At 63.5% G+C, this 13535-nt stretch overlaps 1 protein-coding gene across 1 annotated transcript; it reads right to left on the reverse strand.

Moving 5' to 3' along the window:
• Positions 1-12354, reverse strand: PLCD4 (phospholipase C delta 4). The gene is made up of 16 exons (XM_068948909.1): positions 12290-12354; positions 8217-8271; positions 7695-7853; positions 6998-7226; positions 6610-6739; positions 5812-6043; positions 5113-5314; positions 4584-4728; positions 3799-3951; positions 3121-3261; positions 2555-2711; positions 1981-2097; positions 1474-1652; positions 1049-1184; positions 797-946; positions 1-650 (listed from the first exon to the last, which is right to left on the reverse strand). Exons 2-16 carry the CDS (start codon positions 8239-8241, stop codon positions 544-546), a joined length of 2262 nt encoding a protein of 753 aa, XP_068805010.1. The 5' UTR covers positions 8242-8271; positions 12290-12354; the 3' UTR covers positions 1-543.
• Positions 12355-13535: the final 1181 nt, after the last annotated feature.

Raw genomic sequence — 13535 nt, forward strand, 5'->3', positions numbered from 1 at the left:
CTGCTTGTCACAAGACTCTTTATTACATTGTTTAGATAGAAAGGACAGTGAAGGGTTAGTCCCTGGGAATTGTATGGGCAGGGGTGGGCTTTATGGTATGGGGGGCAGTGAGGCCTGACCCCGCTCCCAGCTCTGCCCTGACCTGGGGTTCATTCAGCATTAGCCTTGCTCTGCCGGTTGAGGGGGACAGGCCTGTACAGCAGAGCCAGGGTGTCCTGCACCATTCCTCCTCTTCCCTGTGGCTGAGCTGCATCTGTGGGCTGGGATGAGCTCTGGGGGGGCAGCACAGAGGGCTGCACCAGCACAGACCCTGAATGAGCGCATAGGGAGGGGGGTGGGAGGCAGTGTCCCAGGCTTGGTGCCTTTTCCCAGCCCCTGGAGGTCACTGCGAACCAGGGCACAGCAGCAACGAAGACACAGAGGGTCAGTACAAACGGATCGACTGCAGGGTGGCTGGTCTGGTCAGCTCCGGGGCCCCAGCCGCTTGGGCCAGAACCAGGCTGGGTCTATGGCTTCTATTCAGGTCCCACTCACCCCAGGGGCTCACTCCTGCTCGGGACCAGGGGGCTCAGTGATGCGGATGTGGACGAAGAGCGAAGAGGGTGGGATGCTGGTGCCGTCCTTGGAGAGGAGATGGATGTGGCGGTAGCCTGTGGGGAGGGCGGTAAGGCTCTGGGTCACTGCTGGCCCTGCACCCTCCCTGGCTCCCACCCTGCTCTGTAGCACCCAGCTGAGCCCAAACACCCCTGCGGTGCTGCCCCGGCCCCCTCCCCACCACCAGGCAATGATGGCTCACCAGGTTTGATGTTGGCGAAGGCCAGAGTGAACTGGCCCACAAAGTCATTCCTGGATGTCTTGTCATAATCCTCCACCACGAAGCGGACGAGGGCCAGCTCCGGCACGTGGAGCTGGAACTGGAGCGTCTCATCCCAGCGGGGGTTAAACCCTGGGAAGGGAGAGCAGGTGCTGGGAGGGCAGTGGAGGGCAGGGCCAGGGCAGTGCCAGGTCACCCCAGGCAAAGCGAGCCCTATACCGTGGTGGGGCTCACCATTGTTCTCAATGTACTTCGTCTCCTGGTGGGCCTGATCTGCGGGGACCCCATGGATCTCTACACGCACCAGAGGGTCGATGACGGCTTCAGCCTTGCTGTTGGCAACTTTGGGCAGTTGTTGCCCGCTGATTACCTGCACATGGGGATAGGGACCCTGTGAGCCGGGGAGCAGCCGAACCGATCTGCTGGCAGGCTCCTCGGCTCCAGCACACTGCCTGGCCCAGGCATAGAGCACACGACGCAGTCTGGGACGCCCAGTGCTGCCCTCTCCCTGCCTCCAGAGCTGCTTCGGTGGCAGAGCATGGTACTGGGAGCGAGAACGGTGGGACCACCAGAGCCCCAGATTTGGGCAAAGACTCAGCACACCTGCGTAGTGGTCTGGGCACATCCTCACTCCCTGGGGTCTCCCCTTGGTGCCATACCTGGATCGTCAGGGTCACGGGGCCAGGACTCTCCCAGCTGCTGGGGTCATTGGGGTTGAAGAGAGTCCCCTCCTCTCTCATGAAGGGTGGTTTGAGCACGTAGCCGCAGTGGCCGTTCTGGCTGAAGAGGCCATCATAGAGGTCCATCTCTGCGCCGGCAGTCTGGAAGTTCAGGGCCACTGGGGGAACGTGGCAGGGAAATAGCTTGGGAGGGCACAGGCACCAGCACGCCAGTGCCTGCCCTTTAGACACCGCGCTCTGCTGCAGCTGGGGGGGCAAGAACTACCTTGGGGATAAGAAATAGCCTGTCCCTGTGGCCAGAGAGACGCAGGGCCATGCATCAATGCCCACATACCCTTGGGTTCCCAAAGGCAGGGCAAGAGCCAGCAGCCAGGACTGGCTCCAGCCTGGGGTGTAGCTGACAGCGATATGGGGGTTGATGGTGCCCTTGGCATGGGACCCGGAGACACCTCCTCAGCCTGCAGCCCTGACACCCCCCGGCCATACCAATCTGGCACCCCACGTTCCACATCTCCTGGGGGCTGTAGTTGGAGGAGTCAGTCCGCATCCCGCTGGGGTAGATGCGGGTCAGCTGCCAGGCGTTGTGGCGGACAAACTCATTCCCTAGGGATGGACCATAAGGGCCACTTGTAGAGTTATTCCCCAGCTTGAACAGCCACTCAGACCATGAGCTGCCCAGCAGCACAGCCACACATCCATCCAACTGTCCATTCTCCTACTTAACTCTCTACCCATCAATCCATCCAACCACTCATCCATCCAACCACCTGTTCATCCACCCATCCAACCATCATCTACCCATTGCCCCATTCATCCATGCACTGACTATCCTCCTTTTCCCCTCCAAGGAACCCAGATGTCCCACCACACTTTCTAATCCACTAAACCCCTCTTGCCTGCCAGATCCAACAACCCCGTTTATGGCCCTGCTGCCCTAAGCCCCTTCCCTTTTCCCAGACAGGGAGGGGATCCTGGTGTCCAAGGACTTCAGCCCTACGCCTGAGGAAGCTGCCTGCCTGCCCTGGTCTGCACCCCCGTGCCTAAGCCCCTTCCACCTCACCTGCCTCCCGGATGAGCTTCCTGGCCTTGGCTTCAGAGAAGGAGGAGATCTCGGAGGGCCGGGAATGATTGCGGGCCTCCTGGAAGCCCCGGAAAGACACGCTCTTGCAGTAGACGACACAGTCGGACAATGCCTGAGACAGACTCTCCCTGTCCTTCTGCAAGATAGAGCCACATCGGGTCCCGCTGATGGCAGCACCGTCTTCTAGCGCTCACCTGGGATGGGGGCTTTGCCAGCCTCGGGCCGTAGGGCAGCCCCAGCTGGCCAAGAGAGGCCACAGGGGAGGCTGGGGTGGCAGCAGAGCCCCTTGTGTCCCCTGCCATGGGTGGCCTTTTGATAGCCCCCACAGGAACAGAGTGAGCTGGGGATGCCATGTATGGTGCTGCCACAGGGATGCTGTGCGAAGACAGGGCTGGCATGGCCAGGAGCAGAAAGGGAAGCCCCCCCACCTGGTGATGTCTCCTATGATCACTGCCTTTCCCCTCGGTGCCAGGACATCACCGCAACCCGCAGCCATGTCCAGGGCATTCAGCACTCCCAGCTGGTTCCCAGCCTCGGCCACGCACCTTCACCCTCCGCTTCTCCTCCTCTGCCTCTGCCCCATTGTCCTCGTCAGACACTTCAGGTGCCTCATCCCCCAGCCCGTTCAGCGTGTCCTCCAGCCGCCCGATCTTCTTCCCCTTTAGCAGGATCTTGTGCTTCAGCTCCTATGGCGTTGGGGATGGAGAGGTGGCCTCATGCAAGGACCCTGAGGTGCCAGGCTCCCCTCACCAGCACAGGGCTCGCTGTCCCCTGGGGCCCCACACTGCCTGGGGCTAGCACCACCAGCTTCTCTTCAGCATCCAGGAGGGGATAGGTGAGGCCACACAGGCACGTCTGTCACCTGGTCGGAGGTGCCACAGCCTGGGGCGAGGAGGCTCCCACCCCATTCTGTCCATCTGGCTCTGCAAGGCCCAGAAAGACAACCTTGGGGACAGCTCTGGGCATCATATGAGTACATGATGTCCCCGAGGCCCCTGTGTGCCTCTCTGCTCCTCCAGTACAGCAGGATGCTCCTCCAGTACAGCAGGATGCTGGGGCGGAAAAAGCCTTTCCTCTTTGCTTGGAAGTCCCTGGACTCCTGTTCCCAGGAGGGAGATATTGGAGTAGGACCTGATCAGTGGGTGAGGGGGCAGCAGGGGCTCTTCCTCGTCCCACTCCCATCCAGGACAGCGATGCCCAGCATGGCCGTGCTCTGCACCTACCTCTGGGGATGGGAGCTGGGTGGGGACGCGTCCATCAGTGGTGGCGGTGAGGAGCTGCTCCCCCAGGATGGCCTTGAGCTGCTGGGCCAGGACATCCTGCTGCTCTACACTGCAGTGGTTCTCCAGCGACAGGATAACCGGGTAGTCTGAGGCCTGGGGAGCGATGTGCAAGGGGGGAAGCTCAGGAGGCACAGGGATGTGGGGCTGCTCCCCTCTAGCTGGAGGGACTGCAGAGCCCCACAGGCCCCCGCTACCCATTATTGGGCCCCCGGTGCCAGGATAGGGGGCAGGGTGAGCGCAGCCATCTCTGGGGTGAGCTCTGAAGCACTGCACAGCCCAGGTGCACAGACAGGAGCTGGAGATCAGCTTCACTGAAGTTGGGCAGAGCTGCAAGCACTCACAAGGGATTGCGCAGGCATGGTCAATGCCAGGGAAGAGCCTGGCATCTCCTGAGACCTTGACACCCCCCCCCCATCCACCACAGCACCCCTATCACACCCCTCGACCCACCCCCCAGAGTCTCCCAGCCTCCATCTAACCCTGGTACCCCCAGCAGACCGTGCCCACATGCACCCCTGGCCCCTGGCACGGCACGGCGCAAGGCTGTGGGTCAGTCCCCACAGTGCTACCCCAGGGAAAGGCCACAGCCACCCTCCTTTCCCCTCCGTGGGGCAGCCCTGCTGCAGCCCTCCTCCCCTCCAGAGACTCATCGCTGCCCCTAACCACAGCCATGGCTTACCCCCCCCCACCATGGGCCCCCAGCACCCAGAGAAGGGGTGCCCTACCTGGAAGGCGTATTTGCCCAGGGTGCTCACCACCTCCTGGAAGGGGATCTTGGAGGTGAACGTGTGGCCATGGTACACTATGGGCTCCCCGTTCGGCCCGTCCCAGCAATCCACCTCCAGGCAGCGGCAGCCCCGTTTCAGAGCCCTACAGGTGGGCAGGCAGCCCTGGTACCCCATGCCCGGACAGGGCACTGGGTCCCTGGCATCCCCCCTCTGGCTGCAGGTGTCACCTCCCACAGGGACCATGCCAGTCCTGGGGACAGGGGACAACTGCTGGGGGCAGATGCTGATGTATGTGGGGCAGGAAGAGCTGGGCTGGGTGTCCCCTAAAGGGACTCCCTTGGTGGGAGTGCTGCGTCCAGGGGTGCTACGTTGTGGAGGGGTGCTCCTGGGTGCCCAAGGCCCAAGGTCAGCTCCTAGCCAAAGGAAGTATCTCCCTTTGCTAGATTTTCCCCACTGAGCTATCTGGGGCATGGCAATGGGGCAGGAGGCTTTCTGGGAGGGCAGCAGGGAGGGAACAACCCTTTACCTGATGTAGCCCTCAATGCTGCTCTGGCCCCGGATCTGGTCCTCTATCAGGTAGGTGTTGTGAGAGGAGGAGATGAAATAGTGGCAGAGCGGCTGGGTCATGTCCTGCCAAAGCGCCTGATGCCGAGGGTTGAAGATGGAGCCCTCCGGGGAGCAGAGGTACATGAGGAACCCATCAGCACTCAGCACATGGCGAGCCCTGGCTGGAGACAGACGGGGAGTTCACCGACTGCCAGGGACCCGAGGGACAGAGTTGGGGCAAACAGGGCTGCTGGTGGCTGCTGGTGGCTCCTGGCGTCCTGGGCCCCGTAGGCACAGCTGCTGCAGGAGGCAGGCTGGGGGCACAAGGGGAGACAGGGGTGCCCAGGGGAGCAGTCGTAGGAGGGTGGGCAATGGTGCCCAGATCCCGAGCGTGGCACCCCAGGGCTGCTGGGAGGCCCCAGCTGGCTCTGCACGAGGCAGCCCAGGTCTGGCCAACCTGTCCCACAGGAATGGACCAAAGAAAGGGGAATCACACCCAATTCACACCCAGGACAGTGGTGAGCCCTATCCCTGTGCTCACTAGCCCACCCCAGGGCTGCAGGTCTCTTAGCCCTCTCCTTTCCCAAGAGCAAATTACAGCCCTTTTCTGGGCAGGGATGCCCATGGCCTGGCACACTGGGTACCAGCAGGGCCTGCGGGCCCAGGAGCTGTCTCTCACCTGTCTCCGATGGCTCATACTTGTCAATGAGCTCCATGGCGAGCTCCTCCGTGCCCTCATCCTCCAGCTGCTCCTGCTGCAGGAAATCCACCAGCTCCAGAAGCGTCAATTTCTTCCCATCCTCCGAGAAGTCCTGGAAGAGGCTCAGCACCTCCTCACGCTGTGTGAGAGCCTTGTAGAAGAGCACGAACTCCTCCCCTTCCAGCGTCCCCGACTCTGACTTGTCGGCAGCCTGCACAGGAACTCACTCAGCACCCTGCCAGGGCAATGCAGGGCACCCTGGCCTCTCTGCGGGGACACAGTGGGCTTTGCCCACCCCCTCTGCAGCATGTCTTCTCTGCTCCCCAGCAGAGGGCACGGAGACCCAGCAGCAGTGGTAGACACTGACTGATGGATAAAAAGATGGATGGATCCCTGGATGCAAAGGCAGGTGGAGGGCTGGATGGGTGGACACATAAATGGACAGATGGATGGAAGGATGGATGGAAAATTTGATAAACAGATGGATGAATTGAGGAATGGATGGATGGCTGGATGGACGGATAGGCAGCTGCCTGTTTGGTTGGGTTGACAGATGAATGAACAGATGACTTTGGCTGGGTGGACAGAAAAACAGGTAGTTAGCTAGACAAATAAATGTATGGGTGGGCAGAAGGATGTATGGGTGGGTTGATGGCCGGGCGGGTTGATGCATAGGTGGATGGATGGGTGGGTGGAAGAAAGTGATCTCATACTTCTGCAGGGAAGAGGGGTTGTACAGCCTGCTGCAGCCTTCTAGCCCTTCTCCTTCATGCTTACCTGGAAGAGCCGCAGGGCGTGGTCCTCATTCATGTCCACGTTCATCATCTTCAGGAGGTGCTGCACCTCCTTGAAGTTCATGCGCCCATCCTTATTCTTGTCAGCCTTCTGAAACCAGTCACGAATCCATGTGCAAGGCCCCGGGGCAGATGCTAAGGAAAAGGACCTTGGGGGCTGAGACAGAAGGAGCTGGGGAACATCAAAGGGCCTCTTTTCCTTTTGCTGTGGCTCTCCACACCACGGTGCAGAGGGTGAGACCCAGAGGAGCCAAGCACACACTGGGGCTGGAGATGCAGGGCCTAGGGGGTGGCAGGAGATGGAGGCAGGACCAGGTAGGGAGGGCAGGAATTGGAGAGAGTGGCCAGAGTGGTGCCCATTGGAAGGATATTGGTCTATCTTCTCCCTCTGGTCCATGCTGGTGGCCACCTGAATGAGCTGGCGCAGGCCCTGGATCCAGCACTGCGCCTCCTCGGCTGAGCTGGCGATGAGATCCAGGTTGCCCCGGCGGCCATAAAAGACGATGGTGAAGCAGCGCTCAGGGGGGAACTCCTCGGCCAGGCTCTGCAGCACCTCTGACTGGTGTCCTTCCCGCACCGTCTCAACATCGCTGATGGAGACTGAGGGAGGGGAGGTCTGTCTAGGGGGAACAAGGACTGCAGGGCAAGGGGCACTGCCCACAGACTGCTGTCCTTCCATCCGTCCATCCCTCCTTCCATCCATCCCTCCATCCACCCACTCATTCATCCACGCCTCCATCCGTTTGCCCACCCTTCTGGTAGCAGGCCTTTGCTTTGTGTCCAGCAACAATCTTTTTTCAGCCCTGTGGCCCATAGGTCCTGCCGGGAAGCAGCGTGCTTCAGGGAGAGGTGTGGGTGAGGACGGCCTACACACACACACACACACACACACACACACACACACACACACACACACACACACACACACACACACACACACACACACCCTTATTTGAATGCCCCAGAACCCCTCACAAGTATGCATCCAAGAATCCACACAGTAACACCCCTGTTCACTCTGAATACTACTGATGGCCCTGTGGGTAGCACACAGCAGCCAGTACTCACAGGCGGATTCAATTTTTCCTGTCTTCTTGGACTGGTACCAGATGGTCATGCAGTCCTCCTGCAGCTTGAAATAGCGCTGCTTCTTCCAGCTCTTGGACTTGACTTTGCGCATCAGTGTCCCTTGCTGCATCTGCTCCAGCGTCTCTGTAAGCTGGATGCCTGGGGGCAGAGGAGGATGCATCACTGGGGCACTGTGCCCTGCTCCTGGCTCTCTCCAGCTCCTGGGACCCTGCATGAGCCCTCGATTTGGGATGAAGGCGGAACAGACCCCAAGATACAAGAGGGGCAGAAGGTAACTCCCCATCAACTCTTCAGAGCCTGCACATCCACCCTTGGCCCTGCCAGTCCTGATCCCGGCGGCCACAGCAAGGTAGGGGAGCCCCCCAGGCACAGGGAGGTGAGTCCCACCCACCCAAGAGGACCAAGGGTCAGATTTGCACCTGCTGTAAATCAGGATCGCCCAGGACCCTGGGCACCCATGCCCGGCCCAGCCACCACTCCTCCCCTTTGCCGGACACTCACGGGCGTTGCACAGCAGCGATGCCATGGCTCAGCCTCCTCCGCGCTGCCGCAGCGCCTGGAGAGGGAACAGAGACAGCGGCTGGGGTGAGCGGGGCCAGGCTGCCCCACTGCACCCAGGGGCCGCCGGGGAGCAGGCTCTGCCTCCAACACGCGTGTGCGGTGTGTGCAATGGCTGCGTGTGCGAGCACATCTGTGCGTGCCGCCTGCTGGGTCACTGCTTTCATAAAGCGTCGAGTTCGTCTTGCTGTGCTAATAAAATATTAATTGCATTATCGGGAAATCAGACCTTGAAAGGTGTGGGAGAAAAACAAGGGCTTGTAAGAGCAGTCCCCCAAAGCACAACCCAGGAGGGTACCGGAGCCCCGCTGCTAGGAAGGACTTGCCAGCGGATGCTCGCTGCTCTCTAGGGAAAGGCAGCCTTGGCAGATGGGTAAAACCACTTTAAGGAGCACCAAGGAGAGCAAAGAACAAGCCTATACCATATCGGAAACGTCCCATAGCCAGTAAATTTGGAGGTAACGGAGAGCCGAGGCAGTAAGAGCAAGGAAGCGGCATGCAAGAATGACCCCCCCGCCCCGTCCCCGGCAGCCACAGGTGTGAGGAGGAAGAAACCAGCGGCAGCAGCACCGCGCACCTCCGGCGAAGGCCTGGGGGTGCTGAGGGCTCACCGCGACCCCCATCTCCTGGGGAACACCAGCACCCCAGGGCTCCCGGGACCACGGAGGGGTGACTCCGGTGCAACAGCATTAGCGGCAGCATTACGAGGAATGAGCTGTGATAAGTGGGTAAATGGGACTGTAAACGTCGCTATCATTGTAACTGAACTAATAAGAAGTCTTTCATTAGGCTGCAAGGACTTTAATTAGACCGACAATAAATTGCTGGATTTGCCCGTCACCTGGAGCGTTAGAGCTGGTCGCCAGCCCTTGAGGACTGCGTGCTGCAACTGGTGGGGCTGTGATTTGTGTGCAAGAGGGGAGACCCCCACCACGGCCAGCCGTCGGGGCATAGGGCCCCGTGCAGGGCCCGGGGGTGCCATCCGTGTCCCCGGCCCCTGACTCAGCACAGGTGCTGCCAGTGCGGGGCTGGGAATAGCCGGTGCCGTCAGTGCGCAGGCAGCTGCTGAGCTGGGCTGCCAGCCCCGACAGCTGCCCCTCGCGGGTTCAGGGGCCAGGCAAGTGGCCGTCCCCTGCATGGCACGGGGACAGGCCCCACCGGGGCAGGGCAGATCCCCCCAATACAGTCCTGGGGAAGGCACAGCACCGGGCAGAGCCGCGGTCCCACTTCCTGGGGGCAGATGCCAGGCTCAAGGATAGCAGCCCCCAGCACTTGTCTCGCCCCTGCAGACCTTTAGGGACTTCACCCGTTGCTGAAGGCACAGGCACATCTGTGTCACAGAGCAGTGAGGGCCTCTTCCCTGTCCTTCCCGGCCTGCTTGGCCCTGGGGACGGGCTGTTCCCGTGTCACCCTGACTTCTAAGGGTGCCTCTGCCTTTGGGAGCCGTCTTGCCACCCCTGTGCCCAGCCCTCCCTTGCACCCTGAGCACCCATTGCACCACAGCAAGGAGGGTGCAGGGGGCCCTGCAGGGAGAGGGCTGCTGACCTGCACCCCATGCAGCACCGGACTAGGCTGGGCAAGAGGTGACAGCAGGGACACGGTGGGAACAGGCTGCGCAGGAACCGTGTGAGTGGTGCCCCAGGGTGGGGTTTGGGGGGACGGGTGCCAAGCAGTGGTGAGCACGTTGTGGCGTGTGCTGCAGCACGCGTGCCTCGTGCAAGGCGGTGCACGTGTGCGGGGCGCCTCCACGCCACAGCGCGAGACCCGCCGAGCGCGCGTGCGGTGGCCTGTGGCAGGGCAGGCAGTGCAGCGTGCTGTGCGTGGCGCAGCGTGCATGCCGGCTGCAGTGTGCGCATCGCACTGCGGGTGTCACGGGGCTGCCAGGCTCACCTTGCGCCCTCTGGGCTTGCACCGATGCGGACGTGCCAGGAGCCCTTGCCTGGGGCTGGCACCCCACTCCCTGGGCTCTGCCCCTGCCTTCCTCTCCCACACAGCTCCCCTTGTGCCACGCACCGTGCAAGGGACACGCATCGTGCAGGGGCTGTGCCTGCTCCCCCACCTCCACCGAGCTCTTTCCTGGCAGTGTCCAGCGCTGGGGCTGGTGGTTCCCAGAACCAGCCCCTCTCGCAGGGGTCAGACCACAAGCACTGCGCATGCCGGCAGCAAGGCCCCGCTCCGGGCTGCCAAACTCACTTAAGTGCTTGCGTTTCCCTCCCTGGTCCTAATGTGTTAGGCACAGGGCTGGCAGCAGCTCCCCACTGGTGCCTTGGGGCACCCGCACCCACAAATGAGGGGGGACTGGCACCGCACTCCTCTTAGGCCCCGCACAGTGGATGCTCTGATGCTGGCTTGCACAGCTCCAAAAGTGCCCTGGAGGTGGGCAAGGACGCTCTGCCTGCTCTCCAGCTCGTGCCACCCCCCAGCACACTCTCAGCCCCCCCTGCACCCCAAGACCTGCAGAGAACTGGGGGGAGACAAGCCTGGACACCCATCTGCCAGCACCCCCTCGCCTCCTCACAGCACCCCGCCTGGCAGGGCCACTTTGCAGGTCCACGGCTCCAGGCACCCGCTGTGAGCAGCAGCCAAAGGGAAGGAGCTGGGAGCAGCTCCTACACACCCACCCATCCCAGGCCCGGGATGTTTCCAGGAGGCCTCGGTGGACGCAGAAGGAGCCGGGGCCTAGGTGAGGCTGGAGGAGCAGGGAGAGATGCTGGTGTGGGACAGGAATCGACCATTCCCCCCGGGCAGGAGCAGAAAGGCCGTGAGGGGCTCAGTGCCAGCACAGGGGTTGTCCTCTGTGCACCCTGCTGCACATGTGTGCAAGGTGGCAGCGTGCAAGGGGGCTGTTTGCAGCCCCCCGGCCATGCTGCTGCTGCCCTGCTGTCATCCACCACCTTGGCCTCGTGGCCAGAACCAGAGCTGAGATTTTGGAGCTAAATTGACTCTCCCCCAGCACCAGCCAAACCTCCAGGCAGACCAGGCTCCAGACATAGCCCAGCGGTGTCCAAGCCCTGCCGCAGCCGTGGGAGCTTTGGCTTCCCCATGCCCACAGCGAAGAGGCAGCAGCTTCTCCGCCGCGGGGAAGATGCTGCAAGCACGGACTCGGGGCTGTGGCCGTTCAGTTCTCCCCAGCAGGTGAGTGATGCCCTGAGTCCGGCATGGACCCGTCCCTCAGCACAGACCGCCGCCGGCCCTGGAGAGCCCCAACTTGAAGTGCACTTAGGCTGTGAGGAGAGCGGGATGGGAGCCAGGGGCTCGAGCCAGAGCCTTCCTGCTGGAAACCTGACCTGAGGGTTTCTGCGGAGGCGCTGGCTCCTGCCAGGGACCGGCAGGGCCCCCGACACAGCCTGTGGCCCCCAACGAGCTCTGGGCCGCAGCACACGCACGCCAAATGGCCCCAGCACGGGGGGCTGCAGGGAGTCGTGCCCGCCGTGTCACCCCTCGCCGCCGGAGGTAACGGTCCCCCAGCAGCGCCGGAGGGACGGCGGGTTGGAGTGCTCCCCAGCCGCTCCAGCGCAGAGTCACCCAGGAGAGCTAAATGTCACCGTGGGGGTGTTTGTGCCCGAGCAGGGAGGGACGGTCCCCCCCCCCCCGGACACCCCTGCCACCCCCGCCGTCCCGCTCCGTGCACAGGCTGCCGTGCCTGGGGGCTCTGCTGCGCCCCGCTGCCCCGGCACGGCGGCGGGAAGAGCGCAGCCGGGAGGCTGGCCCGGGCTGCGAGACGTGGGGCGCCCCCCGGCACCCGCGGAGGGAGCCCGCCCCGCTGAGCCAGCGAAGCCCCGGGGGGCACGGGGGGCTCCGGGAGGGCAGCGCAGACCCGGCGTGGGGGGGGGCACCTGAAACCGAAGGTGACAAACAGCCCGGCACCTCTTCCCCCCGCCCCCGCCGCCCCCAGCGCCGTGCAGCCGCCCCCGAGAGGTGCTGCCCGAGCCCGGGGGGGCTCAGCCCGCCCCCCGCCCCTCTGCCCCGGCCGGACGCCTGCGTCCCCGGCGGGCGGCCCGTGCCCAGCCCCGTACCGGCTCTCCGGTGCCGCGCCGCGCCGGCCGCGCTCCCGCTGCTCCGCCGACTGCGGCCGCTCGCGGCCGGGGCTGCCCGCCCCTTGGCACGGGCACGGGCACGGGCACGGGCACGGCGGCGAGCCCGCCCCGGCCCCCGCCCCGGCCCCCCGCGCCCCGGAGCCGCCGCCTGCCAAGGTCAGCCCGGATTAAGGTCGCGCCGCCGGCTCCGCGCTCCCGAGGGAGCCGGCAGCACCGGCCGCGGGAACCGGAGGCCCACGGGGGCTCTCACCCAGCGGGAGGCTGCGCACTGGGACCCCCAGCCCGCCCCGACCCGCTCCTGGGCTCCGGTCCAGGCTCCCCGGGGGGCGCTGGGGACAGAGGCTCCCTAGACACCCCAGCACCTTTCCTGGGACATGGCCCGCCCCACGGGCGCTCCGGGGTGCTAGAGGGAGGCACTGCCCTGGCCCGACCCCACGCTCCCCAGGGGCGTGGGGGGTGAGTGGGCAGCAGGACAGACAGCCCCATGGCAGCCCCAGAGCCGCAAAGACCCCCCTCCAGCCCGGCAGCACCTAGCAGAGGTGGGGGCCCAGCCCCAAAAGGGGCCCTTTCACCTGTACAGATCCAGGACACTGGCACCCAGCAGGCAGCTCGAGTTGGCTGCAGGGCAGAGATCAAATTTCCAGGTGAACAGGGAAAGTAACGCAGCCCAAAACCGCTGCTCATCCAAGGCCACAACATCCCTAAAATACAGGCCTGACCTGCCACACCAAGGCCAGCAGCCAGAGCAGGCTGCCCACTCTCTCCCTGTCGTGGGCCACCCCCCCCCTCCCAAACCCCAGCTGGCCCCACACATCTCCCCTGCCAGAGCTTTGCAGCCAAAAAGCACGGCAGATGCTGTAACAGGCCTGTGCCCTGGGGAAGGGGGGCAGTGCATGCCAGGGAGAGCTTTTAAACACACCTGGCTGGAGAGCTTACTGGGGAGAGAGAAAGATCCGTCCTTCCCCAAGCGCTGACAGCCAGACAGCAGGACAGAGCAGCAGCACCCCCTGCCAAAGCCCCACTGCCTGGTGCAGGGGGGACACCTACTCCCCACAGCTCCTCCCTGCTACTTTACCCGAGCTGGCAGCTCAGGGAGCGACAGGGATGGTGCCACCGAGCCCTGCTCCTCTGAACAGTGCAGTGATTGAGCCAGCTCCCAGCCCGTCCCCAGCCCCGCGCGGGAAGGCCTGCGTGGGAGCAGGCCACGTCCCCGGCAGATGGGCAC

Source organism: Struthio camelus, chromosome 6, assembly GCF_040807025.1.
Source record: "Struthio camelus isolate bStrCam1 chromosome 6, bStrCam1.hap1, whole genome shotgun sequence".
NCBI classification, from domain to species: Eukaryota; Metazoa; Chordata; class Aves; order Struthioniformes; family Struthionidae; genus Struthio; species Struthio camelus.